The 25,159-nt window shown below is 43.9% G+C and overlaps 2 protein-coding genes and 1 long non-coding RNA gene across 14 annotated transcripts in view; 1 reads left to right on the top strand and 2 right to left on the bottom strand.

Annotated features, from left to right (window-relative positions):
* Positions 1-103: 103 nt before the first annotated feature.
* Positions 104-25,159, top strand: part of LOC113939324 — a 31,581-nt gene continuing 6,525 nt past the window's right edge. Inside the window, exon 1 of the long non-coding RNA XR_003525196.1 lies at positions 104-381. This is a non-coding gene — a long non-coding RNA (uncharacterized LOC113939324). The remainder of the gene's footprint in view (positions 382-25,159) is intronic.
* On the bottom strand, positions 3,360-10,125 carry RSKR (ribosomal protein S6 kinase related). Of its 5 annotated transcripts, XM_027625187.2 has the most exons (12): positions 10,069-10,125; positions 9,429-9,677; positions 9,252-9,335; positions 9,066-9,134; positions 8,631-8,700; positions 8,300-8,404; positions 8,082-8,122; positions 7,801-7,828; positions 7,601-7,690; positions 7,428-7,516; positions 7,194-7,304; positions 3,647-6,767 (listed from the first exon to the last, which is right to left on the bottom strand). In XM_027625187.2, exons 1-12 carry the CDS (start codon positions 10,123-10,125, stop codon positions 6,546-6,548), a joined length of 1,215 nt encoding a protein of 404 aa, XP_027480988.1. In that variant the 3' UTR covers positions 3,647-6,545. The 5 variants fall into 5 exon arrangements, with proteins under 5 accessions (XP_035580435.1, XP_035580433.1, XP_035580434.1 ...); XM_035724542.1 differs by lacking the exon at positions 3,647-6,767 and adding an exon at positions 3,360-3,512 and having other exon boundaries at positions 9,252-9,677; XM_035724540.1 differs by having other exon boundaries at positions 3,645-6,767; positions 9,252-9,677.
* KIAA0100 (KIAA0100 ortholog) overlaps positions 9,562-25,159 on the bottom strand; it is a 29,812-nt gene continuing 14,214 nt past the window's right edge. For 5 of the 8 annotated variants that reach the window (XM_027625179.2, XM_027625180.2, XM_027625181.2 and 2 more), the window contains 16 exons: positions 24,252-24,546; positions 21,258-21,415; positions 20,772-20,978; positions 16,794-16,893; positions 16,407-16,589; positions 15,919-16,040; positions 15,273-15,428; positions 15,066-15,187; positions 14,209-14,389; positions 13,472-13,558; positions 12,966-13,076; positions 12,696-12,831; positions 12,461-12,591; positions 12,186-12,287; positions 11,761-11,895; positions 9,562-11,330 (listed from right to left, as the gene is read on the bottom strand). In XM_027625179.2, the coding sequence (XP_027480980.2) occupies positions 11,148-11,330; positions 11,761-11,895; positions 12,186-12,287; positions 12,461-12,591; positions 12,696-12,831; positions 12,966-13,076; positions 13,472-13,558; positions 14,209-14,389; positions 15,066-15,187; positions 15,273-15,428; positions 15,919-16,040; positions 16,407-16,589; positions 16,794-16,893; positions 20,772-20,978; positions 21,258-21,415; positions 24,252-24,546 (2,409 nt within the window). In that variant the 3' untranslated portion in view covers positions 9,562-11,147. Of the gene's footprint in view, positions 11,331-11,760; positions 11,896-12,185; positions 12,288-12,460; positions 12,592-12,695; positions 12,848-12,965; positions 13,077-13,471; positions 13,559-14,208; positions 14,390-15,065; positions 15,188-15,272; positions 15,429-15,918; positions 16,041-16,406; positions 16,590-16,793; positions 16,894-20,771; positions 20,979-21,257; positions 21,416-24,251; positions 24,547-25,159 lie in introns of those variants that run through there. The other 3 variants (XM_027625185.2, XR_003525195.2, XM_027625186.2) reach the window with 3 other exon arrangements.

The raw sequence follows: 25,159 nt of genomic DNA, 5'->3' as shown, positions 1-25,159 counted from the left end.
GCTGCGGAAGCCTGGGTACGTCGGCGTAGCGGTCCGCTCCCCTCTCGAGCCCCACGGAAGGGGGCGGGGCCTACATGGCCCCGCCCTCACTGGCCCGCGGGTCGCGCGCGCTCTCTCGACGGACACCCCCACCACCGCCAGCACAGGAGGGGGCTGGAGGGCTGGAAGCGTCCCGGGCCCGGGGCCGGTTTTGTGGCCTCACCTCGGGGCGGGTACCCAGGTAGCTGGAAAGTCAAGAAGTCTGTCCCTCCCGCTTCCAGTGGACGACCCTCACACCCTGTCAGAAAAGTTGTCTCGGTTGCCTGGCCTCAGGTGTCTCCCCAGGTTTGCCTTCGTTACCTGGCGCCCCAGCCTTGACCGGAAAGAGCGCGGAAGGGAGAGGTGAGTGGAGCGTTTTGTAACGAGACTTGGTGGGTCGGCTCGAGTAGGCCGTGCGTGGGGGGTGGCCTGAGCTGGAATTCAGCCTCTTCGGAATTTCTCGTGTTTTCCTGGGACTTACCTCAGGGCCTGCTACAAGTTTACGGGAACGACAGCTAACAAGTATTGAACATCTATTAGGTATCTGGCACTGTTCCAAATACTTTACCTATATCCTCTAATCCTCCTAAGTGAAGTAGGTGCTGTAAATATCACCCTTTTGCAGACAAGAAACTGAGTCCTAATGAAACTGGCCCAATACCCCGCCGGTAGTAAATGGCAGAGTCGAGATTTCAACCCATACCACCAACTAACTACAGGACTATATTCTCCTGTGGGCTTGAATCCCCTCCGTGGGAAGTCAGCTATTGAAGGTGGAATTGATTTTTGGAAACAGCCTAATGGTAAGTATTTAGAGTTTATGATAAAGTGTGTTCATTGCAACATTCACTGTACCTTACACTCTGAAGTCTTAATGAATTTGGAAAAGGAAATCATCCAAAGAGGAGGAACTATAATCTGTCATGAACTAACTGTAGGGCTCTCAGGTAATGAGCTCCTGTGGTCTGATACCATGGCCACTAGCCACATGTGATTACTGAGCACTTCAACTGTGGCTAGTACAAACTGAGATGTATTATAGGTGTAAAATACAAACTGGATTTCAAAGACTTTGTATGGAAAAAAGAATATAAAATTTTTAAATCTTGATTGCATGTTGAAGTTATATTTCAGGTATATTAGGTTAAGTAAAATACATTAAAATTAATTTCACCTGTTTCTTTTTGCCTTTTTAATGTGGCTACTAGCAAATTTAAAATGACTTATGGGGCTTACCTTGTACTTCTATGGGACAGCACTGCTCTAGAAACAGAACAGTCCCAGCCTGCAGGCACTATGGATAACAGTTGCTTGAATGGAAAACTGGAAGAAAGACCATGTAAGAGCACAAACTTGAGCCTGGGGTTTCCCAAGACTCAGCAGAGGGTATCCCAAGGTGTATGTACTTCTGGTCAATTAAAAAGATTCAACAAATAAAACAAGGGTGGGGAGTGGCAGAAAAAAAAACAAAAAACTAAGTGCTACTGGTAAAAGCTTGTATCATAGAAATGTGTGAATTGGAATGCTTAGTCCTTGTTGCAATTGGTATGTCAGATGCTAGTGAGAACCCAAAACGATATGGTGCTTCCAGTAGCAAAGCAGGAGGGAGATGGAAGGGTGGATGAGTGGGAAAATACCATTATAAATAGGTAACATAAATAGAATGTTTGTTGGTGTTACTTTGCATAATTTTTAAAATTTGGTGTTTTCAAATTATAAACATAATAGATACCTGTTATTGCAAGTGAAACAATGCAATGCAAAAATGTATTAAAGGCAAAGCATCCCCCCTCCATTCTCCCTGCCTGAGGTACTCAATAGTGTGTACACCTTTGTAACATATGCATACACATACACAGATTCTGTATGTCTATTTACACACACATTTTCCTCCCCAAAATTAATGTTGAATGGGGTCTCTGGGATTGAGGGCTAGTGTCTTTTTTTTCCTCCACTTGTACTTACTCCTTTCTCCCTTCCATTTTTTTCACGTTCTCTCACACATGAAGGGGAAGAAGGCATTGAGTTCTTTACAAAAATGGCATCATTTCTTACACTTCTGCATTTTTTCTTCCTCATTCAATGTCTTGTACAGAGCCTTTTTTTTTTTTTTAGGTAAACTACTCCCAACATGGGGCTTGAACTCATAACCCCCCAAAATCAAGAGTGGCATGCTCTACCAACTGAGCCAGCCAGGTGCCCCTTGTATAGAGCCTTCTACGTCAACTGATATAGATGTAATTAATTGATTTATCACTTCATCTTCCTTGCCATTTTTTAAAAAATGGGTTTTTTCTCTTCTAATTTGTAAGTTTTATGTGATAGACCTTAACTGTCATCACAATACAAATTTTTTTAGCTGTTTTTGTCCATTGACTTTATTAATGGTATCTTTGACCCTACAGATAAGATTTTTATTTTAAAGATTTTATCAGAGAGAGAGCACAAATAGGGGGAGCCCAATGTGGGACTCGATCCCAGGATCCTGGGATCATGACCTGGGCCAAAGTCCGACGTTTAACCGACTGAGCCACCCAAGGGTCCCCATATAAGACTTTTATGGGGTCGAGTTGTTTATCTTTCCTTTAAGAGCATCTTGATTGAGTCATTCCTTCTTCAAATTTTTATGTAAATATGTTTTTCTTTTATAGTGCTTTCATTTTCTGTCTTGGTTTAGGTATCTCCTCCACCCCTTGACTGTAGATCTAATCTCCCAAATGTTCTAAAATTTTTAATGTTTTGACGATCACATTTAAATCCTTAATGTATCTGGAATTAAGTTTTGTATATGCTATGAAATAGGGGTCCAAATATTTCACAACACTTGTACTTTTATTTTTTAAGTAATCTCTATGCTTAACGTGGGGCTCGAATTTACAATCCCAAGATCAAGAATTGCATACTCTACCAAATGAACCAGCCAGGTACCCCAACACTTGTAATTTTTTTAATTTTAGGATTAGAGATTACTTATTTTGTAAAAATCCAAATACATAACCCAAATCAGCAACTCTGAGACGTATGCACCAGGCAGTTCTAAGTGAACTCAAGGATGAAACTGGAATTAGTAGCCCTGCTACAATGAATGATGTATGTGTGTATGATGTGAATGATGGGAGTACTGAACAAAGGAGGCAGTGTGACAGCTGCTAATCAGTGGGGCTCCATAAACCAGCAAAACTCATGGAAATAATATGTTCACAGAACATAACCAAAACCAAACTATAGGGAGTAAGGTAGCATGTTTTGTAAATAATCATTCCTGATTAATCTATTAGAACTCATCATAGCAGTTGTATTAGTTTGCTAGGGTTGCTATAACAAAGTAGCACAGACTGGGTGGCGCAAACAACAGAAATTTATTTTCTCACAATTCTAGAGGCTAGAAGTCTGAGATCAAGGTGTCAACAGAGTTGGTTTCTTCTGAGGCTTTCCCACTGGCTTGTAGATAGCTGTTGTCTTCCCTCTTGTGTGTGTCTGTGTCCTAATTTCTTCTTTATAAGGACACCAATCATTGGATTAGGGCCAACCCACATGACCTTATTTTAACTTAATTACGTCTTTAAAGACTATCTTCAAATACAGTCACATTCTGAAGTACTGGGGGTTTGGACTTCAACGTATGAAAGCGGGAGGGGGAGTGCAGTGGAGACACAATTCAGCTCGTAACAGGATTAATAATGCAGTGAATATGATTTTATTTTGAAAAAGCTTTGACAAGATTTTTACATTGAAGACTATTTAAAGAAGTAACTAAGGAATTATGATTACCAATTTGTTAAATTAATGAACAAATGAACAAATCGATATATGGTAAAGAAACTCAGATGTAAGAAACAATGAGTAGAACTACAAAGACACTTTTCTAGAAGAATATAAGCATTGGTGTTAAGACTAATCTTACATTCTTAGAAAAGATAGAAGGGAGTACAGCATAAAATATCCATACTGATAGGTATATCTGATTTCTTCTAGGTAATGAAAAAGCATAGAGTTAAACTTAAAAGATACCAGGTTGTATATAAAAGTATTTTTTAAGTGAATTTCATGTGGATAAATAAAAGGTATTGTATTTATAAGTCAATGATTCTAAATGGGGGTGGAGGATGGCAGGAAAGAATGCCTTCCAGGGATGAACATATCAAAACTGAGGGGTGAAGATGGTGCTTTTTCAAATTATACTTTCTGAAACATTGATTTTCTGTCCCCCCTCTACTCCACCCTGAGAATCACTGCTATAGTGCCCCACTGATTTGAATAGAGTGCATTAAAAATGTCCACATTTGATAAATGATTCAAACTATTATGGTCCCAAAGCTACCTAATATTTCCTAAGAAAGGGACCCTAGTGACATCTCGACCATGTCCAAAAGACCTTAACCCAATATGCTGCTGTGACCAGAGAGACTATATAATGTCAGGTGACCTGAATATTAATTAACACTGGACCAGACACTGGACTAGTATCATAAAATCATCCACATCTGCCCTTTGAAAAAGCATCACAGAACTCAGAAGCCCCCCCCGGCCACAACCAAGAACGAGTGATTATAACCCCCTCATTTTTATATATAGGAAACTAAGATCCAGGGAAGTTAAAATAACTTGTGTAAAGACTCTGAGATAGTTATTGGTGGATCTAAGCACCAGTCTAATACTCGTAACTACTTTAGAAACCATTAATTCCTATTTGTAGTATTCAGAGTTTTTATCCAATATGCAGTTCTGGTCACTACAACTTTAAAAAAAAAAATGTAATAAAGCTAAAAAAGTATCTAAAGAGAAACAAATGAGATAATCAAAAGGATTAATGTTACATTTATTTATTCATGTATATCCCAACCTTGTTCCAAAAAGGCTTGCAAAGATGCAGATAATAAAAAGAAAATAAAGGCAGAAAAGGAAGATGGAACCAAGAATGTGGCTAGCATACAAAATAGACAACATGAAGTCCTAAACACTTGCTGGAAGTGGACTGCAAATTAGGCTCTAAGTGGCCTAGCATTGATATGAAGAGAAAAATACAGTCTGTTGAATATTTAGTGTCTTTAAGGTAAAACCAGACAGCGATTCAGGAAAAGCAGTTGGGTCCAGAGGAAATTTCTCCCATGCATCCTTATATAGAACATTATGAATTATAGTGAACACCCTTCACAGTATATCCATAGCAATTAAATTTCATAGGGATTTTCCTACAGATTGCCAAAGTACAATCCAGAAAAAGCAATTTTGCAGAGGCCAATAAAATGCCAGCTATGTACAGGGAAAATCTGGCTTAATCCAGGGAACAGAATTAATAAACACAAGTGTACAGGGTGTTCCAGACTCTCTTTGGTCTGCAAAGAGAGATCAGAAATAACTGAAGAATAATAAAAATGAAGATTTTGAAGGGCCCCTGGCTGGCTCAGTCAAAAGAGCATGTGACTCTTGATCTCGGGCTTGTGAGTTTTAGCCCCACATTGGGTGTAGAGATTACTTAAATACATAAATTTTTTTAAAAAATGAAGGTTTTGAAAAGTTAAAGAAAAATGAAGTCAGTAAAGGCCAGAAATATATACAAATTTAAGGTCCAGATGATTTTCCTTACTAAAGGAAAAGGTTCTTGAAATACATCTAATCTTAAATCTTAAGGCTGATGTCAACGCCTCTTAATCCCTTGGTTTGCCCATCAGAAACTGAATCCTAGGCTATCTAGGGAAATGATCAGTTTAAGAATCTTGTCTTTTGAAGAGATTTTGTTTTGGAAAAAAATTCGCTATCCCAATCAGCCCTAGAAAAAGCATTTAACCCACATTTGTTTCAGTTCCTTTTCCTCACATTAGGCTATTAGATTCACTTTTGAAATTTTTAAAAATTAGATTTATTACAGACTGGCTTTCAGCCCCCAGATGGTATGTTTTAGCTGCATATTTAGGGGTTAAAATGCCAGCTTATGAGACCTTTGAAAAACATTCATACTGCTTCTAACAAGCCTATTAAAAACACATAAATAGCACCTTGAGACCCCATGAAGTGTCATTATTGCTCAAGAAAGGAAATATGGCAGGGGCACCTGGGTGGCTCAGTCAGTTAAGCATCCAACTCTTTATTTTGGCTCAGATCATGATCTCAGGGTTGTGAGATTGAGCCCCACATCAGGCTCTGCACTGGGCATGGAGCCTGATTAAGATTCTGTCTCCTTCTGCCCCTCCGCCCTCTAATAATAATAAAAAAGAAATATAGCAGAGAGACAAGGAATGGGAAAAGTAGAATAAGCCTCTGGCTGAAAGCTTCAGGGTATGAGCATTGGAGAAATGAAGCAAAGGAAAAGGTCAACACTCTGATCCGAGATGTTGATTTGAGAGGTGGGTTGTACTGGGGGTGGGGAGGGGTCGGGCCAAGATTTGAACTCTGGCCCAACAAGTAGAACAGAATGGTTAAGAGGCTACATATTAAAAACAAACTGGATCATCAAAGTGGTCATACTGAGTTGGCAGTGGAGGAAATCCTCAGGTTCCCAGATGGGCCCAAATCTACAGTAGAGGGGCTCAAGCAAGGCTGGGATGGACCAGGTAGGACTCCAGGTTACAGTCAAAATCCTTGAAAAGCATGGACTCCGATGGACTGGGCTGGGTAGCTTGTGTCTCCATGACAAAGTTCACTGGCTGCTTCCGTAGGAGCTCTGGGTCAAAGGCCACACCCCGAAAGAAAGGGTGGACCTGGAAGTGATGCAAGTAACGCAGACGATGGAGGGGATTCTGGCATAAAAGCTGAAGGCAAATAGATCATGAAGGATGAGGGACTGGGATAGGAAGGGGGCTAAACAGAAAAGCTGGAAAAGGAGAAGTTAATGAAGCTATGGAGGGCAGGAAGAATCCTAAAGAGGATTTGAAAGAGAAACAGGCTAATTTGGGGGCAAAGGTGGGAATAAAGGTGCTGTATTGGTAAGAGCACTGGCCCTCTCTCTGAGAAGTGACCTGTTATGGATGGGGAGGGTATTTGAAGGATGAGGAACTCAGAACTGAAACTTAAAATGCTGGTTAGAGGGAAAATGGTGAGGTGGTACTTGATCAAGTTGGAGCACACCCCCACCCCAGCCAGATTATTAGAGAAATGGGGAAATATCACTTCAGTGATAAGGAAAGGAGAGAATGAATGGTTTGGTAGTCAAGAAGGAAAACAGTGTTCACCCTTACCTCATGGAGCAGGAGTGAGAGCCCCTGGTTAAGAGAAGCTGGGATCTCAAAATCATAGTGGGTCACACTTGCCAACATGGCCACATGATCTCTCTCTGCAGCCACTGGGAACTGAGTTGGGGGGGGGGGGGCAGTGTCATTGCTTGGTAGGAATAAGGCAAGATTTCCTAAGGTCTTCTTCCCACTACAGGGCAAAGCTCCTCTCTCTGCCCAACATTGCTACCATTCTCTCACCTTCCCAGTTGCCAGAGAGAAAAGCAAGACACCCAGGGACCACCAATCAGCAGCATGGTTGTAAGGCCCTCCACTCAGGACCTCTGGGGCTAGATTTGAAAGACAGTTGTCATTGACATCAATTGGCTAGATTCCTGCCAATGTTTACCCACCAGCTTTAGCACCTCTCTCACCCATGTATTGAAGAGTGCCACAGATAGTATAGGCTCGGGTTCCCTGGGGCAGGTGGCGGGACAGACCAAAGTCTGTCAGTTTCAGATGGCCTGTGAAAGATAAGGCAACAGCACCACTCTGTTCCTCCCCTCATCAGCCATGACTTATTCCCAAACTGAGGGTCCTCTCATTCTGGGGCTAGGAAAAGAAAAGGACTTACCTCGTTCATCCAGAAGGATATTCTCCATCTGAAAAATCACAGGTGATTAAGTTATTAGTCATCCCCTTCCTTTCAACCTTCTTTCATCATGTATACCTCCCAGCTGAGGAAGATGCCCTATTCAGCATTCAGGCCTATACTTTGATGGCCCTTGCCCAAATCCTTAGCACTCCCGAGGGCCCCAAGGTTAGCTGTTCTCAGCTCCCCGCTGCCTTCTTAGACCTGTTGGAACTTCTTACTGAGGCCCCACTTCAGACAAAGAAAAAAGCACTTAACTCTACCTTCACATCTCGATGGATGATGCCCAAATCATGGAGGTAGCCTGTGAATGACAAGTATGGGGTGTGCTAAAGCTCTCCTGTCTTTCCAGATTCCCTGGTAGTTCCCATCCCATTCCTATCCCTGTTCTTTGACGTCCAGAGTTAATATCAAATCTCTTCTCTCTGCCCTTCCCTCTTAATTCTTCCCTCATTTCCATTACCATTCTTGTTTCACTTACACAGCACCAGAACCAGTTCAGCAGCAAAGAGGCGGATGGAGGCCTCAGCAAAGCAGCCAACAGAGGACCACAGGGAGTGAAGATCTGTACTGCAGTAGCTGCACACTGCAAAGTACCAGAAGTCTAGGCAATATTGGGGTTACTGTGCCTGGGCTCAAGGCATTTTAGGCCTCTTGCCCAAACTGATACCACCTGTTGTTCCCTCTCCTTTTGGGAGAGAGAAGTGCTCTGAGAAGGGAAAGAGCAAAGGGAAAACAAGCCAAAGGGATGGGTAATCTCAGGTGGGGAGTACAACAGAAGGATTCTTGGAAATGAGAGGCCAGTCACTCACTAATGAAGAGGTGCCGTTTTCCCTGCCAGCTGTCCCCCAAACCGTGTACAAAAGGATGGTTGATCTGTCGCTAGGAATGAAGAAAACAGGAAGTTAGGAAAGAGGTCATTGAGGATCAAGGGAGCCAAGAAGTCAGGATTTACCTAGTTATGCAGAAAAGGAGCTGCTGCCCCACCTCTCAGTTCAGGTGAACTAAGTAGGGACTGCCTGCCTGGTAATCTCAAAACCAGCATGATACTGAGGAACACACCAGGATATGCTGGAGAGATTTCCACGGAAGAACCTAGAATTAACTGCTGATAACTACTTTTCCCAGGATCTACTTTGGTTGAAGCAGAGGGAGGGGGCATAACCAGGAAGAGCAGGAGAGGAAAGGCACCTTCTCCACCTGTGGTTTAGTTCTTCCTAGGATCCATTCCTGGGCTCTGTGCATACCTGGATGCTAACCTCCTCTTTGCACTGCCTCAGGATGTCCCTCTGTAGGACCTTTACCTTGGGCACCACCTATAAAAGGAGAGGAGTGATGACTCCTACAGGTTGTTTATGCCTACCAAACCTTTCTAGAACCAAGACTGGAGGCAGGGACTAGAGAATGATGTGGAAGAGTACCTAGGTCCCTACCTTCACTGCAAATACTGCTTTCTGGCCACAGTCTATCACCTTGAGGACCGTTCCGAAGGAGCCTTTAGCCACAAGGCCTAAAATCTGTACAGAGAAATGGAGAAATAGCATAATTGAAACTCTGGCCATTCCTAGATGTCTCCCCAAGACTGAGACCCCTTCCAGGGACTGACCTACCTTCAGCTGGTGATGCCCCTTAAGGGGCCTAATGGGGAACTCCGGCAGAAAAAGGCTGACGAACTGAGGCACTGGCCACTCAGACAGAGGCTTCTCTATTAGCAGCGGGGCCGGCCGCAGGGGCTCCTGGCGTGGGCACTGATGCGCCCGTAGTCCCCACAGCTCTTCCGCGCCTGACCTGGTAGTCCCCACACCTGACCAGAGGCTCTTCCAGCCTCGGACCCCGGGACCCCGGACGTTGCCACCCTGCTGAGAACCGAGGGAGCCACTCTAAACCTCTGCCCTTGAGGCGTTACAAGTTCTGCCCATCTCAGAAGGCATACCCTCAAACCACAACCTTAGGGATACATTGTTGAGCACAAGGTAAAATTGCCATTACCCTTGCTTTGGGCCAAGGCCTAGGTTTCCTGGATATGATTCAAATCCTCTAGGAAAGCAGTACTTGGACATTTTCCCTTTGAGGCATCGGAGATTCAGCCTGTGCCTCTTGGTAGGGGGTTGGGATATTTTCACAGCATAGGCTCCTGTTCCACCTCCACAGTGGGCATCGCTAACATTCTCCTCACCAGTCAGTAACCAGGCCTTAAGACCATGCCCCCTTAACCTCCCCTAAACAGGCTGCCAGAGTCCCACAGCCTACCTTATGAGAAGCAGCCACCGGGGCATGTTGCCCCTGCCGACAGCTCACTGTTCCCATCCAAAGCCTCTGCCTCCTCTCCTCCTGCTAAATCTGCTGTCCCAGTTACATAAGCAACTCCTGCCCCTGATGCTACATTACACATGAGCCCCGCCTCTTCTTGCCGTTCATGACTAGAGATGCAAGTTGATGCAGCCAAACCCCACTCTTATCCCCAAATCCTATCCCCCCCACCCCAGTTATGAATAGGTTCATAGCCAGCACTAAAATGTGCAGAGACCTATTAGGAGGCCAGTGTCACACCAGTGCTGGGAAGTATCTGTGATATAGTTTCACAGAGGAGGGAAGAGGCATTAGAGTGGTAGTTAGAGGATATGTCTTGGGTTGATAGGGAGGGAGGGACAGAGGTTGAAACCCATGCACTTAACACACCAAAAAAAAAAAAAAAAAAAAAAATCAAATTTAAAATATATATATTTTTCTCTTTAAGTCGTTTTCTTACCATTCTTCAGGGCATACCCCAAGGGGACCCATGGCCAGCCCTGGCATCTATTGCTATCTTCCCAAGTGAACCTGGCACAGATAAAGAAGGGGCTGATTCCCCCCCAGAACCCTAATATACCTCTCATACAAGGCAGTGGAATGAGGAACAGGAGATTGGCTCCTCCCCTCAACTTTTTAGCACAGAGGGAGAGCAGTTACACTTAGAAATATATATGTATATATTTATATATAGGCCTATAAAAATTTATCACACTTGATCAGAACTGTCCCTCCCACCCTTTCAGTTAGCCCCAACGGAACCAGATCCTGATCCTGGGCCCATTCCCTGGGTCTTGCTCTCTTGATGCCTCTCTGGCCCTTGGCCTGCTGATCAGAGGTAGAACTCAGCATTATTATCCACTGTATTCTGCAGGGAACAGGCCAGCTGCTAAAAGAGCAGTGCCTCTCTCCACAGTACCCTGTGGGCTCCTGACCCCCCACAAATCCTGATAGGTAAAGGGAAATGCCTCCCACCCCACAAGTCCCATGGGCCTGAGCCAGAGTCAGATCCTGTACTGCAGCCACTCTTGGATGCTGGGTCACTTGCGCCTGCCAAAGATGGACTTCTTGCCAGGGTTCTTGTTGCCCACACTTAAACCGATGAGGAGCCGAGCTTTCTCCTCCTCTTCCTGCTGTGGCATGTTGAGGTCTGATTTAGTTTCTAGCTTTCCCCGGACCTCAGACCCTGTTGCAGGTTTCAGCCTTAACTTCTCTTTGATTACCTGATAGGTTAGAGAGGAGTAAAAAGGAAGGTAAATATTAGTGGTACAGGCAGAATAAATCAATGTGAACCAAGTCAATAAAGATTTATTAAGCTTACATGAAGGCACAGTGGGGCAATTCAAATTATAAAACGATCTCTGCTTTCAAGAAGCTTACAGTCTAATTAGAACCCATTCTGAACCTGAAGTTGTGTCAGCTCTCGGTTTCCTAAAAATCAACTGTTAACATATATGAAATACTCAGTAAACATCTAATTTAATCATCTGACCAAAATCATGGAGAGGGTAGGGATAGAAGTTGTTCACTTCATTCAGCTGCCCATCCCCAAGGCTGCTTGTCCTACATATGTCCTACAATGAAATGCGCCTGCGCACAGGATCTGTTTGCCAGCCCCTGCTAACCAAACAGCCACGAACTCTGCCGGGATACCTGGGCAACCAGGGCTTTGCGGCTGTCCCTCTTGACAGCCATGGCAAAGTCTAGCCATGTCCATGTATTGTTATGGTACTCCAGACAGGGCAGCACCAGGTTAAGGTCACCCCAGTCCACACTGTTCTTCTCACCCTGCAAGGGGGTGGGGGGAGAGAAAAGAATCAAAAGATGTATCAGCTGCCATTTTTAGTTCAAGCAATACCTGAGTCCAAGTCTAGTGCTTTCCTACAGCAGCAGTTTACAGATACTGATTTCCCTTTTACCTCATCCTGTAATGGTACTGATTCCTGAAGGCAGCAGAGGGAACAGATTAGCCCCCACATACCAGCTTTACAAACTAGACTGTTGTGTCTAACTTTAATCTCTGGTCTTATCTGGTTCCCTTCCCACGCTGTTCTAGAAAGTACTAGGGAGGAGCAGACCTTGTAGCTGACACACAGAGGAACCTGTGGAATCTTTATGTAGATGAAGGAGTTGTTCATGGCAGCTCGCTCTTTCATCTTGTCAATATCATCCACAGGGTGCTAGGAAAGGCAGGAAAGGAGTGTGAGTCCCTGAAACCATCAGAAAAAACTTAGGACCCCAAACATCTCCATCTCCTTTCATCCCTGGAAAAGAATGAAGAAATCCCCTGCTGGGCCAAACAGAGAACCCCAGGACTCTCCCATCTCTCTATCATCAGGGGCATGTGTGGTACCTCAGGTACTTTCCGAAATGACCTCCTCACGCCAGAACTCCGATTTAAGCCTTGTGCCACACCCTTTCCAGGGCCCAGTGGTGCTGCATCATCTGTTGCAATCAGCTGCCGAGGCTTCACCACTGGTATTCCTATGAAAAAGCAAGAATACCAGCCGCTATCCTCTTTCTGAAGCTTTAGCTATCTCTGGGGCTGCTACCCCAGTCTTCTGGAGCTCCACCATAAAAGTTCTCACCAGTAGTCACCAGTTTGGACTTATCTTCTTCATCTCCAACCTCATCATCTTCCACACTTCGGCCAGGAAAGAAAAAACCCATTATTCTATGGAAGAACTGGTGTGTCAGCTGGATGGTGAGAGGCACCACATTTACCTAAAGAGGAAAAAGGCTGAAGAAGCAATTAAGCTCAGACATCATCCCTCAGTTTACCTACCCCTAATGTAACATAACACAGATAGCTTTTGAGTGCCCTTTGTTTCTGGATCCCCAAAGGACTGTATACTAACCTCAAAGTGTTCCTTAACAGAAATACCCCCAACAGGGGGCCGGACTTTGCTGAAGAGGCGGAGGGCCAGCTGTCGCCCAGACTGGCAGGAGCTCTGGGGCCGCAGGACTACCTATAGGATAAAGAGTGATAAATCAACCTTCAAATCCATTCAGACTAAGAAGAAAAGCAATGGTCTTGCTAAGCTGAGCAAGCTTTCAACCTCTCAGATCACCACACTGCTTCCCACACTGGATTTATGTGGAAGGGCCCTTACAAATGCCCTGTGTTAGGGGGCGGCTGGGTGGCTTAGTTAAGCATCCGACTCTTGATTTCCGCTCAGGTCATGATCTCAGGGTCATGAGATCTAGCCCTGTGTCAGGCTCCGTGCTGATCACAGAGTCTGGTTGGGATTCTCTCTTTTCCTCTCCCTCTGCCCCTCCTCTCTCTCTGAAATAAGTGAAATCTTACAAATGCCCCGTGTTAGGAAGCATGAGAATGGGGGAGGAATGGGGAAATAAGACTTGCCTTATAGACCGCATTGGGGAGGAGGTTGTTCATAGTGAACCAGCCCAACTCCAGAAGATGTTCTGCTGTGTCATCAGACTTATTCACCTATAAAAAGATTTCCCACCCCCCCCCGACCCCATATACTATAATAAGCCTTTCTCAGGAGCTTGCTAGAGAATTGCTACATATTCTGTTTTCAGGTTCTCCATATGTTTAATCCCAACCTTTGGTATCCCTTTCAATTTCATACAGTCACTTCAACCTTTAATCCAGTGTTTCTCATGGGTACTGGCGCAGACACTAAGTGCCAGTAGCACTTCCTAGTCACTGTGATATTCAGAAATGGTCTCACATATTTCCAAACTCCCAGAGAGAAAGGGTGTGGAATAATGAATCATGTCCTCTCCTCCATGCCATTGGTTATTTATTGCAGGAAAGCTGAATGTCAGTAGAGAATTAACAGTCTTATTCCAAGCTGGACTTGGAAGATTACTTTCCTCTGGGCCATATTTCTAGGGGTAATCTTATTCAGTGAAAGGAGCATTTGATCAAGCTCATCTAGATCTGTGTTATTTCATAGTACAAACAATTGTGTCTAAGGGGAACTATGCTCATGTCTCTATCATCATTAATACCGTCATCAGTAATCATATAATAATTAGCCTGTTTGTATCTCTTTCTGAAAGTTAAGACTCCTGAGATAGGTCAGTGCCTCTCAATACAGCTGCCTTTGTATGACTGTATATACCCGATACCTTGCTGTAGAGGAACCGCTGCAGCTCCAGTTCAGCAATTCCTAGCTGTCCATCTTCCTCTGTCAAGCGCCATCGTGCCTGAGCAAAGTAAAACTCAGTGCGACGGACCACACTCACATCTTCTTGTTGCTTTCGCAACTCCATCTTATTGGCCTGTTGCAACTGGAAGTCCTTAAAACACCTATAAATGGACAGGAGGGCCAAAGCCAATAAGGGTAACAGCATTTGGGTTAGGGTGAGGTGGGATGTTCTAGAATGATGCAGAAAGTAAACCCACAGATGGACCTATTTTGGAACAGGTATTCCCTAAATTTTTTCCACTGGATTCATTGCTCCCACACCTGGAGCCTGGGAGAATAAATCCCATCTTTTAGTTCCATGGCTGCTGCTGCCCTTTTTTTAAGCTCTACACCCAACGTGGGGCTTGAACTCATGATCCTGAGATCAAGAGTGGCATGCTCTACTGACAGCCAGCCAGGCAGCCCCCACAGCTAATAAAGTAGTCTCTGCCCACTAACAAACCCCTACAATTGTATCTGCAATGGTGCTCCTTACTGATCAACTTCAAGGCATTTTATTTTCAGTTCACCTGCATATAGCAAGACCACAAAAGTGATCTTTCCAAACCATCTGGTTTTCTCCTTTCCTAGGAGGTACTCTAATGAAGAGCCAAAGGAAAGGCTCTTCTATTCTCAGTCTTTTGGCCAAGTCCAGCCAGGCTCATTCAGGAAGTACCCAAATCTACATCAGCCTTTGATGATGCACACTAGACCTAAAGACTGTCATAACATGGACAAGGAAGAGAAATCAACCCTAGCTGGTGCACTGGAAAAGGCAGAGAAAGAATGCTGTGGCACCTGATGAGGATATTAAGCTCTTCGCTTTCTAGCTGTAGACTGGCCTTCTCCTGGTTTAGCTGCAACTGAAGCTTTTGGTTCAGGTCAAGCAGGTTCTCGTTCTTGCTGTCATCCTGCAAAGACTAGGAAGCCAGGGCAGGAGAAACTGAGAGGAGATCTTCCTTGTCCTAGGAGAACACCCTCTCCTCAGACTGCCCTGGTAACTACCTTCATGATAGAATATATCTGCTTTTCCAGCTGCCGTATCTGAGCCACATGCTGCCGCACAGCCTCCTGCAAATGTAATATGCTGCTGCGCTGTTCCTCAGGATTGCTAGAGATCTCAAGCTGGAACCTCACCCGCTGCTTCTTCTCACTGTGCTCCTGAATGAATGGAAAAGGAAATGAACAAGATTTTTTAATAGACAAGTCTTGCAGTAAAGTGAAACAGAGAAAGTAACAAGGAATATGGATCTCTTCTGGAAAGCTTACCTGTGTCTGTCACCATTAGTAGCAAGTGTAAGAGGCAGGCCCATGCAGAAGTAGCAAAGATTTCACAGTAAGCCAGTCCCACAGGGTAGGGATGGAGGTGATAGTGGGGACTAGTTACTGTTTTTAGAGGTATCAAAGTAACTGAGTAGAGAACTGACTAAGAAAAACAACCAAGTAAACAAGTTCTACAGTCTCTGGAACACTCAGACCTTTCCTAGATAAGTGAAATTTCAATGGCTCCTATTGACTAACAGAGGATATAACCAAACACAAGGTCCTTTTTCAGTTTGAAGCATGGCTTTTCTTACTAGACCCCAAATAAAGCACAAGGTCTGTGGGTTCCTGTGAGGCTTACTGGCATTCTATAAGGGCCCATGCTCACCTTCCGCTTAGGTTCTACGTGGAGCAGCAGGTTATTGACAATGTCCAGGATCATGGCATACTGAGCCGGGTTGGTGGAGATTTCCAGCTCATGATGAATAAGGGTAAAGGTATCCACAGCCCCTATGTAATTGTTAGCAGGCAAGTAAGAAACTCAAGGTTCTCTCTAAATATCTACCCCACCTTCTAACCTATATTTGGAACCATTCCTGTTAGTTAACCCCATAGAAACAGATTAGTGAGAGATGCTCATGGGAGAAGTATGTTTGCTTATTTTAGAATCAAATAATACCCATTCATCCCAGTTCCCTCCAAGAATACAATTTATTCTCTTATAGCAGAACTTACATAATGCAGAGCAAAGTGAAACCATTAATGCCAGTACACAGTGGGACTTCTAATAACACTACTGACTCAAAAGCACTAAGAAAGTAACTACTTTCACACGTTCCCTAGTCCCCTTCTAAAAGCCTTTCAAGCCCTGAATACCTTCCTGTTTCTTTAGGAGATCTTCCTTTTCCTGGTTCTCATGGACCTCAGGTGGTTTAATCTGAGTTGCCAGCTCAGGATCAATGTCATGGCTGTAACTAATATAGTACATTCGGCAGCTACAGCGTGAAATGATCCGCTGGACTTGTTGAGCTTGTTGCGCCTCAGCTGGCTGGTTCCAATCTGGGAAGAGAGATAAGAGACATTCTCAATAGAGGTATTGTAAGAGCCTTCCGGCTACATGTGATGTCTAGGGAACTCCAGACACTTGTTTTCAACCTAGCCTAACAAAAAATGGTCCTACTCCAGCATATGTTAATCTTAAGAGTATGTAAGAAAATGCACATCTGCTCCTAACCACATGATGTGGAATAAGGGAAAGCTGACCTGTGGTGGTGGTAACCATGCCTCCTACTGCCTGGCCGCTCTCCATCAGCTCCTGCACAGAATCCAGACTACGCTGCCGGTGCTCCTCGATATTCTTTACCTGAAGACAGAGATACAGGTACCTTTAACTCCTGGACAACTGGGTCACAGATCTCTATGATGCAAGTAGTTATACTTACTATCCAAACTTCCACTGCCTGCAATAGCTTGAGGGATCTCCCAGGGTAGAAGACATATATGACTCTCTTCTGGCCCAAACCACCCAAATTCTCCAAAGCCAAATGAGTTACATGCACATTTGCCAGACCTGCAGGCCTGAGGCCAGAAAAGCAAGCTAGATTAAAAATAGAATTACTATACGATCCAGCAATTCCACTTCGGGATATATACCCAAAAGAACTGAAAACAGGGTCTTGAAGAGATATGTATACCCATGTTCATATGGCATTATTCACAAGAGCTAAAATATGGAAGCAACCCAAATATCCATTGGTAGATGAATGAATAAGCAATATATAGTATATATATAGAGACAATGGAATTCACTCTTAAAAAGGAAGATGTGGGGGCGCCTGGGTGGCTCAGTCGGTTAAGCGGCTGCCTTTGCCTCAGGTCATAATCCCAGGGTCCTGGGATCGAGCCCCGTGTCGGGCTCCCTGCTCGGCGGGGAGCCTGCTTCTCCCTCTCCCTCTGCCTGCCTCTCTGCCTACTTGTTCTCTCTCTGTATCTCTCTGCCAAATAAATAAAATCTTAAAAAAAAAAAAAAAAGATGCGGGGCGCCTGGGTGACTCAGTCGTTAAGTGTCTGCCTTTGGCTCAGGTCATGATCCCAGGGTCCTGGGATCGAGCCTGCATCGGGCTCCCTGCTCGGCGGGAAGCCTGCTTCTCCTTCTCCCACTCCCCCTGCTTGTGTTCCCTCTCTCATTGTCTCTCTCTGTCAAATAAATAAATCTAAAAAAAAAAAAAGGAAGATGCTAGGGGCGCCTGGGTGGCTCAGTTGGTTAAGCATGACTTGATTTTGGCTCAGGTCATGATCTCAGGGTTGTGAGATAAAGCCCTGCATCGGGCTCTGCATTGTATGCAGAGCATGCTTAAGATTCTCTCTCTTTCCCTCTCCCTTTCTCCCTCTCCTTCCCTCTCTTAAAAAAAAAAAAAAAAAGATACAACACAGATAAACCTTGAAGAGATTATAGAAAGTGAAATAAGCCAGTCACAAAAAGACAAATGCTATATGATTCCATTTATATGAGGTACTTAAGAATTGTCAAAATTGTAGAGACAAAGTACAATGGTGGTTGTCAAGGAGTGGAAAGGGAAGGTGGGGAGTTATTGTTTAATGGGTACAATTTCAGTTTCACAAGATGAAGAGTCATGGAGATGGATGGTAGTGATGAACAACATTATGAATGTATTTAATACCACTGAACTTTACACTTAAAAATGGTTAAAACGGGGTGTCTGGGTGGCTCAGTCGGCTAAGTGTCTGCCTTCGGCTCAGGTCATGACCCCAGGGTCCTGGGATCGAGGCCCGCATCAGGCTCCCTGCTCAGCTGGGAGCCTGCTTCTCCCTCTCCCACTCCCCCTGCTTGTGTTCCCTCCCTCGCTGTGTCTCTCTCTCTGTCAAATAAATAAAATCTTTAAAAAAAAATGGTTAAAACAGTAAATTTTATATGTATTTTACCACATTAAAAAAAAACTGGGAAAAAATCAAATCATGTTAAGCACAAAAAATTTCATCAAAACCAATGACCTTTCCCACCCACTCTGATATTCATGTGTTTGTATTCTTGCTGTTTTCTGTCTTCAATCACTCTGACACTGTTGCTATGAGGTAACGGGAATGAATTCTTTTGACTCTCTGCTAAGGTGAAGTCAAAATGGGTAATAGGATGAGTGATATGGGAAGACCATAAGCAAATCTGCCAAGTCACAAAAAAATTCATAAGAAAGGCAAGATCAAAGTCCCAACTCAGTGAAGGAAACCATAAGCCAAACGAAAAGGCAACCTACCAAATGGGAGAAGATATTTGCAAATGATTCGCAAGGAACTCCTACAACTCAACACCAAAAAAACACTAATCCAATTTAAAAATGGGCAGAGGACCTGAGTAGATATTTTTCTAAAAAAGACATTCAGATGGCTAACAGAAACACAGAAAGATGCTCAACATCACTGATCAACAGGGTAATGCAAATCAAAACCACTTCACACCAAAATGGCTAGTATCAGGGCTCCTGGGTGGCTCAGTTGGTTAAGCATCCGACTGTTGGTTTCAGCTCAGGTCATGATTTCAGGGTTGTGGGACTGAGCCCCACATCAGGGTCGGCACTCAGCACGGAGTCTGCTCAAGATTCTCTCTCCCTCTGCCCCTACCCATGCACAGGCAAGCACAAGCAGACTTTCTCCCTCTCAAATAAATAAAATCTTAAAAGAAAAAAAAAAAAGTCCCTCCCATCTAAGCCAAAAACATTCTATTCTAATGCTAATATCACAGCCTGGGGGGGGGAAAAAAGGTTCACATGCAAAAGAAGGCCTGCCTAAGAGAAGCAGAGACCCAGAAAATGCTAGAGAGATCTTGCATAGCTCATCCTGCCCACCTCTGCCTGAGTAGTTAATATCTTCTGTGCCTACCTCCCGAGACTACTGGTAAAGAACATGGCTTGCCTGAACCACAGCTATAATATGATATATTACATGACCTCATATTACCAACAACCTGACCCTTACTTGGCCTGACTGATTAAATGATTACCTTGGATATAATTACACCTCAGGTTGCTTGGATTGAGCCCTACGGTTGTTGAAGTAAGAAGTATCAGGTAGGGAAGAGGGATTAGTTTTTCCCCATGGAGTATGATGGCAAATGAAGTTATTATATTGGTGCTTAACAGATGTAGCTGGATCCAGTAACTCATTTGGGTGTACCATGCCCTGCACAATGTGGACACCTCACACCTGTGCAAGTAGTAACAATGCAGAATACTGGCTAGGTATCTTATAAACTATTAGAGCTCCCAATAATTATGATATTATATCCTAGAAATTATAATGCAAATTGTTTTACTAAGCTGAAAAGAAAATCTACAGCCTGGTCCCTGCCAACTGCTCACAATTTCACCATCTAACAAAACATTATCTTGACACACATTTAGACCTCCCCTCACATAACTTTTTTAAAATGGTATGATTATTTTTCATCTAAATGAAGCTTTGTATTTTTCAAAGCACTCTCTCATTAATCCTTTCAATAATCTTGTGAGGGGAGAAGTATTAACTCAATTTTACAAATAACAGTGACTCGCTCAAGGGCTCATGGCTACTATAATAGCAAAGGTGGCATCTGACTCCTAGACAAGCAACCTTGCTATTCAGCCATACTGCTTTGCTGAAATAACCAATCAACCATCTTCATAAGAGAAATCAGAGAAAGGGCAGATAGAGAATTTATCTCAAGTTCTCAAACTTACTGCCTGTTTTCTTGGCTGCCCACTGATTAGTGTGATTTATTAGCAGGGGTCAGCAATCTTCTCAAAAGTAAAAAAGTTCCAACCCACTTTATTCTAGTGCTGGGAATTGAGAATTTCCTTTGCAATGAAAAAGAATAGCAAGAGGGACGCCTAGATGGCTCAGTTGGTTGAGCGTCTGCCTTCAGCTCAGGTCATGATCCCAGGGTCCTGGGATTGAGTCCCACATCAGGCTCCTTGCTCAGCGGGGAGCCTGCTGCTCCCTCTGCTCATTCTCTGACAAATAAATAAAATCTTAAAAAAAAAAAAAGGAAAAAGAATAGCAAGAGATTTAAAAAAAAGGCACTATGTGCTCAGAGACTGCCTACAATTCCTACATTCAAGGTGTTACCACCTTCATTATTCTAAGCTGGTAGCAACAGGTACTATCCGGAATCTTGCGAGTAGTCTGCCAGAAGGAGCCAAATATGGAAAACTGGGACTATAATGGGCCTTCCCAGTCCCACTGACTAACCTCTAACCAGAGCTGTCGGCCATCCTGCTCAGTGGGGCTGCTTTCAGTGGTGGCAAAGTACTGCATGCCATCCAGTAGGCAAGTCCAGGATGTCTTCTGCTTCAACGTGTCACCATACCAGGCTGGATGGTGTTGGCACTGCAGCAGCTGAGCTTTGGCAGCTGACACAATGACACAGCCTTCTGTCTCTGCTCCACGAAGAACCATCTATACCACAGACAGAAGCAGAATCACAGCACAAGGGCCAGCAGGGAAGGTGAGAAGGTCAGTGAAAGGATTGTACCAATGACTACAGCTGGGTCTAATTCTGGCTTACTGAGTGAATGCTATGGTTTTAGACATGAAAGTGATTATCCTGGATACCTGCTGGAAGGAACAATTTTTTGAGGCTCTGTCTGCTCATTCTTATTTGGTGGTGGGAGAAGGTGAACAAACCCATATTATGATCTAGCCCAGTGTTGGGGTGCTCTGGTAAAGAGAAGTTACCTGGCAGTTAACCAGCTCAATAAGGCAGTTTCGGTTATATATGTCATCCGTCTGGCAGGCAGCAATGCCACACAACTGGTCACTCACACCTGACTCCTCTTCTGTGAACACTACAAACCTATCTGTCTCTTCAATCAGCTTCTGCAACATGTAGGCACCTGTCAGAGAAACAGAAGTGGGAAAAAGTCATAATCTCAAAGGGATAGGGAACACATCTAGGGTCAAACTGATTTTCCTTCAATTTCTCTAGAACACATTCTCCTATCTACAATTCCAGCTCACCCACTCCACCCCTTGATCCCTGAGGGAAAAATAACGGTTGTTATGTTATTTTCCCTTCAATTTAACAGGAGAAATAGATTCCCAAAAGAAACTTAGAAATGCTATATAAGGGACTGCCTTCGGCTAAGGTCATGATCCCAGGGTCCTGGGATTGAGCCCCGCATCGGGCTCCTTGCTCAGCAGAGAGCCTGCTTCTCCCTCTCCCTTTGCTTGCCTGCCGCTCCCCGCACCCCCACCCCGGCTTGTGCTTTCTCTCTCTTTCTCTCTGTCAAATAAATAAAATCTTAAAAAAAAAAAATACTAGCAGCATTTTTTTCTCTTAGGTATATCAACCTCTGAATTATTCTAGGATCTTTATTCTCCTCATTTTCTTCCTTATATTTTTCACTTCACATTATCTTAAATGTTTGTTGACCACTCCTTTCCCCCATGAAACCACTCCCTTGCCATCAGTGCCACTGTGTTCTCATAGTTCTGCTTCCTTTGATTATGCCTCTAAATTCTTTTCTCCCAGGTCTTAGAAAATAAGTATCTCCTAAGGTCTATCCTAAGCATGTTCCCCTCTCTTCCTCTCTCTTCTAATGAGTTTGTCTAACAGTGTGTTATGTTTAATAGCAGCCTCCAGAATCAGACTCGTCTGGCTGTATTTAAGATCCTATCTCTGCCAGTTTCTTGATTGTGACCTTTGGCAGCTTGCTTTAACCTGTGTCTCGGTTTCCTTGTCTGTAAAATAACAATAACTGTCTCATAAGGTTGTTGAGAGCATTTAATGCAACAACATATAGAAGTATTTTGCAGAGTACCTGCCACACAGTAAGCAACTATTATCTCCTTGGCCTTACCTCTTAGCTCTATGCTGAAACTCCCAAAATCTTCAGCTCTAGTACTAAGCTTTTAGATCTCATCTCCAGCTGTTAGACATTACCTAGATGTGCTACTTGTTTCACACATTTCATATGCAAAGTAACATTTCTATCTATCCCCTCATTTCCATTCCCACTGCCTCTACCAAGTTCAGGCCCCCATTACATGTTGGGACGCCATAATAGTTTCCTTATCTGTCCCTCCACCAACAGTTTCTTCCTCTCCAGTCCTCCTCCAAAGCACTGCCAGATTTATCTTACTAAAAATTAAGTCTAATGATGACACATCCCTATTCAAAAGCCTTCTCAGTAGTTCACACTGTCTACAGAGTAAGAACCAAAACCTCCTTAGCCTTGTATGAAAGACCTTTGATGGTCCATGTGCAGCTTTCCTTCCCAGGATCATCCCTCGCCCCTCATCTTAGCTACTCTTTATGCCAACTGAAACAGACTGTTTGCTCTCCTTTCAATATACTGAGCTTTACCAATTCTACTCCTATTCAGGATACTCCCTCTGCCTTGAATGCCCTTCCTCCCCATTTCCACAAGTTCAAATCATATTAAGCCTTCAAAGTCCAGCTTAAATGCTACTTCATCAATAAACCTTTCCCTGATTGCACTCCCTCTTTCACTCCAGTCAAGAACTCCCATATGGGTTGCCTGGGTGGCTCAGTTAGGCTCAGTTGTTAAGCATCTGCCTTCGGCTCAGGTCATGATCCCGGGGTCTTGGGATTGAACCCTACATTGGGCTCCCTGCTCTGTGGGAGGCCTGCTTCTCTCTCTCCCACTCCCCCTGCTTGTGTTCCCTCTCTTGCTGTGTCTCTGTCAAATAAATAAATAAAATCTTATAAAAAAAATAACTCCCATATACTTTCATTTCTCACTTGTGACATACGTCACTTTTCACCTTGTTCTTAAACTCACCATGAACTTGCATTCCTCTGTACTTACTATTCCCTCTCCCTAAAATGCCCTCTCCCTTCTCCTTGACTGTTGAACTCTTACTCATCTTTTAAGACCCATCTCAACTATCTTTTCTGGGAAGCCTTTCTAGACTTCCCTATGCTGACTTACTTTCTTCTTGAACATCCTTACAAAGCATTTTCATAATGAAATAATAATTTACATGTCTACCTACTAGTTTCTGAGCTTTCCCTCATCTTTATATCCCTAATGTCTAGGGTTATGTCTGGCACATTATAAATCCTCTATAAGCTAAAACGAATCTATGAATGAGTGGTTGAGTGAAGAAACGAACTAATCTTAGCTCATCCAGAGATGATAAACTAGTTGTTGGGGCAAGTAGACTTTCATTTTATCTCTCTCACTGAACCCAGCACAGTGCTTTGTGCCTGCTCAGTACTCAATATTTGTTGACCGAACAAATTCATTAAACCACAAAACGATTCTTTAATCCCTTCTTTCCCTTATTCATCCTGTTTTGACCTATCACTCCTTCATGATCCTCTTCTCTTGGCCACAGGATCACACCCTTTAAATGCCTATATCATTGCCATGTAAGACTAAGGTGCTGGGGCTCCTGGGTGGCTCAATTGGATAACCGTCTGCCTTCAGCTCAGCTCATGATCCCAGGGTCCTGGGACTGAGTCCTGCATCAGGCTCCCTGCTTGGAGCCTGCTTCTCCCTCTCCCTTTGCCCCTCCCCTCAGCTCCTGCACACACTCTCTCTCAAATAAATAAATAAATAAAATCTTTAAAAAAAAAAGACTGAGGTGGCCTAATATGGAAAAACAATAGTTTTCATCTCTACATCTAGATGGAACATCTGTGATTTAGTCCTTTCCATTTCCTGTCCAATCCCCTATGAAGTCTCATCTCCCCTAGCTTACCTCCTGATGACCCCTTATCAGGCTGTCCACTAAAGCTGGGAGTGTTGACGGGAGGTGGGGCTGGGGCACTGGTCAGAACACTCTGCTTTGGCTTTTTAGCTGGCATCTGGGGTTCAATCTTTAACCCCTTCAGGGCCTCAGTAGAGAGATTACGTTTGAGTACTGCTGCCTTTTTATAGCCATCATATAAACCAAAGGCAATGTCCCGATTGGTGGTTGTCCAGGAAGCCCGTAAATCTACCAAGTGCAGCTGGTGTGTATGAAAGGCAGGATCCCCAACTCGAGTAGAGAGCTCCTAAGAAACAGGTAAAGAACCACAGGTAGCATGGAAATTCCCAGTTTCTCCTGGACCACAAATGTAGAGACAAGAAAACAAACTTGTTGAATAAGCAATCTATTCTTGGAGCACCTGGATGGCTCAGTCGGTTAAGTGTCTGCCTTCGGCTCAGGTCATGATCCCAGGGTCCTGGGATTGAGTCCCACATTGGACTCCCTGCTCGGCGGGGAGTCTGCTTCTCCCTCTCCCTCTGCTCCTCCTCCTGCTCATACTCTCATTCTCTCTCTCTCAAATAAATAAATATATATATAAAAAAAAGATTCTCTCTCTCCCTCTCCTTCTGTCCCTACCTAAAAAGGAACAAAAAAGTCTGTTCTGGGAGAGCTAAGACGACCCTGGAGAAAGAAAAACTAAGTGGTCTTCATGTGTGCATTAGACTACACTCAGACTATATCCACTATATTTTAAACGGTTCAGAAAATTTCAACATATGGGTCGCCTAGCTATCTCAGTCGGTAGAGCATGTGACTCTTGATCTCAGGGTTGTGAGTCTAACCCCACCTTGGGCATGGAGCCTACTTAATTAAAAAAAAAGAACAAAAAAACATTTCAACATAAAATCTTTCCTTAA

The sequence above is a fragment of the Zalophus californianus genome, chromosome 16 (assembly GCF_009762305.2).
Source record: "Zalophus californianus isolate mZalCal1 chromosome 16, mZalCal1.pri.v2, whole genome shotgun sequence".
Lineage (NCBI taxonomy): Eukaryota > Metazoa > Chordata > Mammalia > Carnivora > Otariidae > Zalophus > Zalophus californianus.
This window is presented reverse-complemented; position numbering and strand designations above follow the sequence as displayed.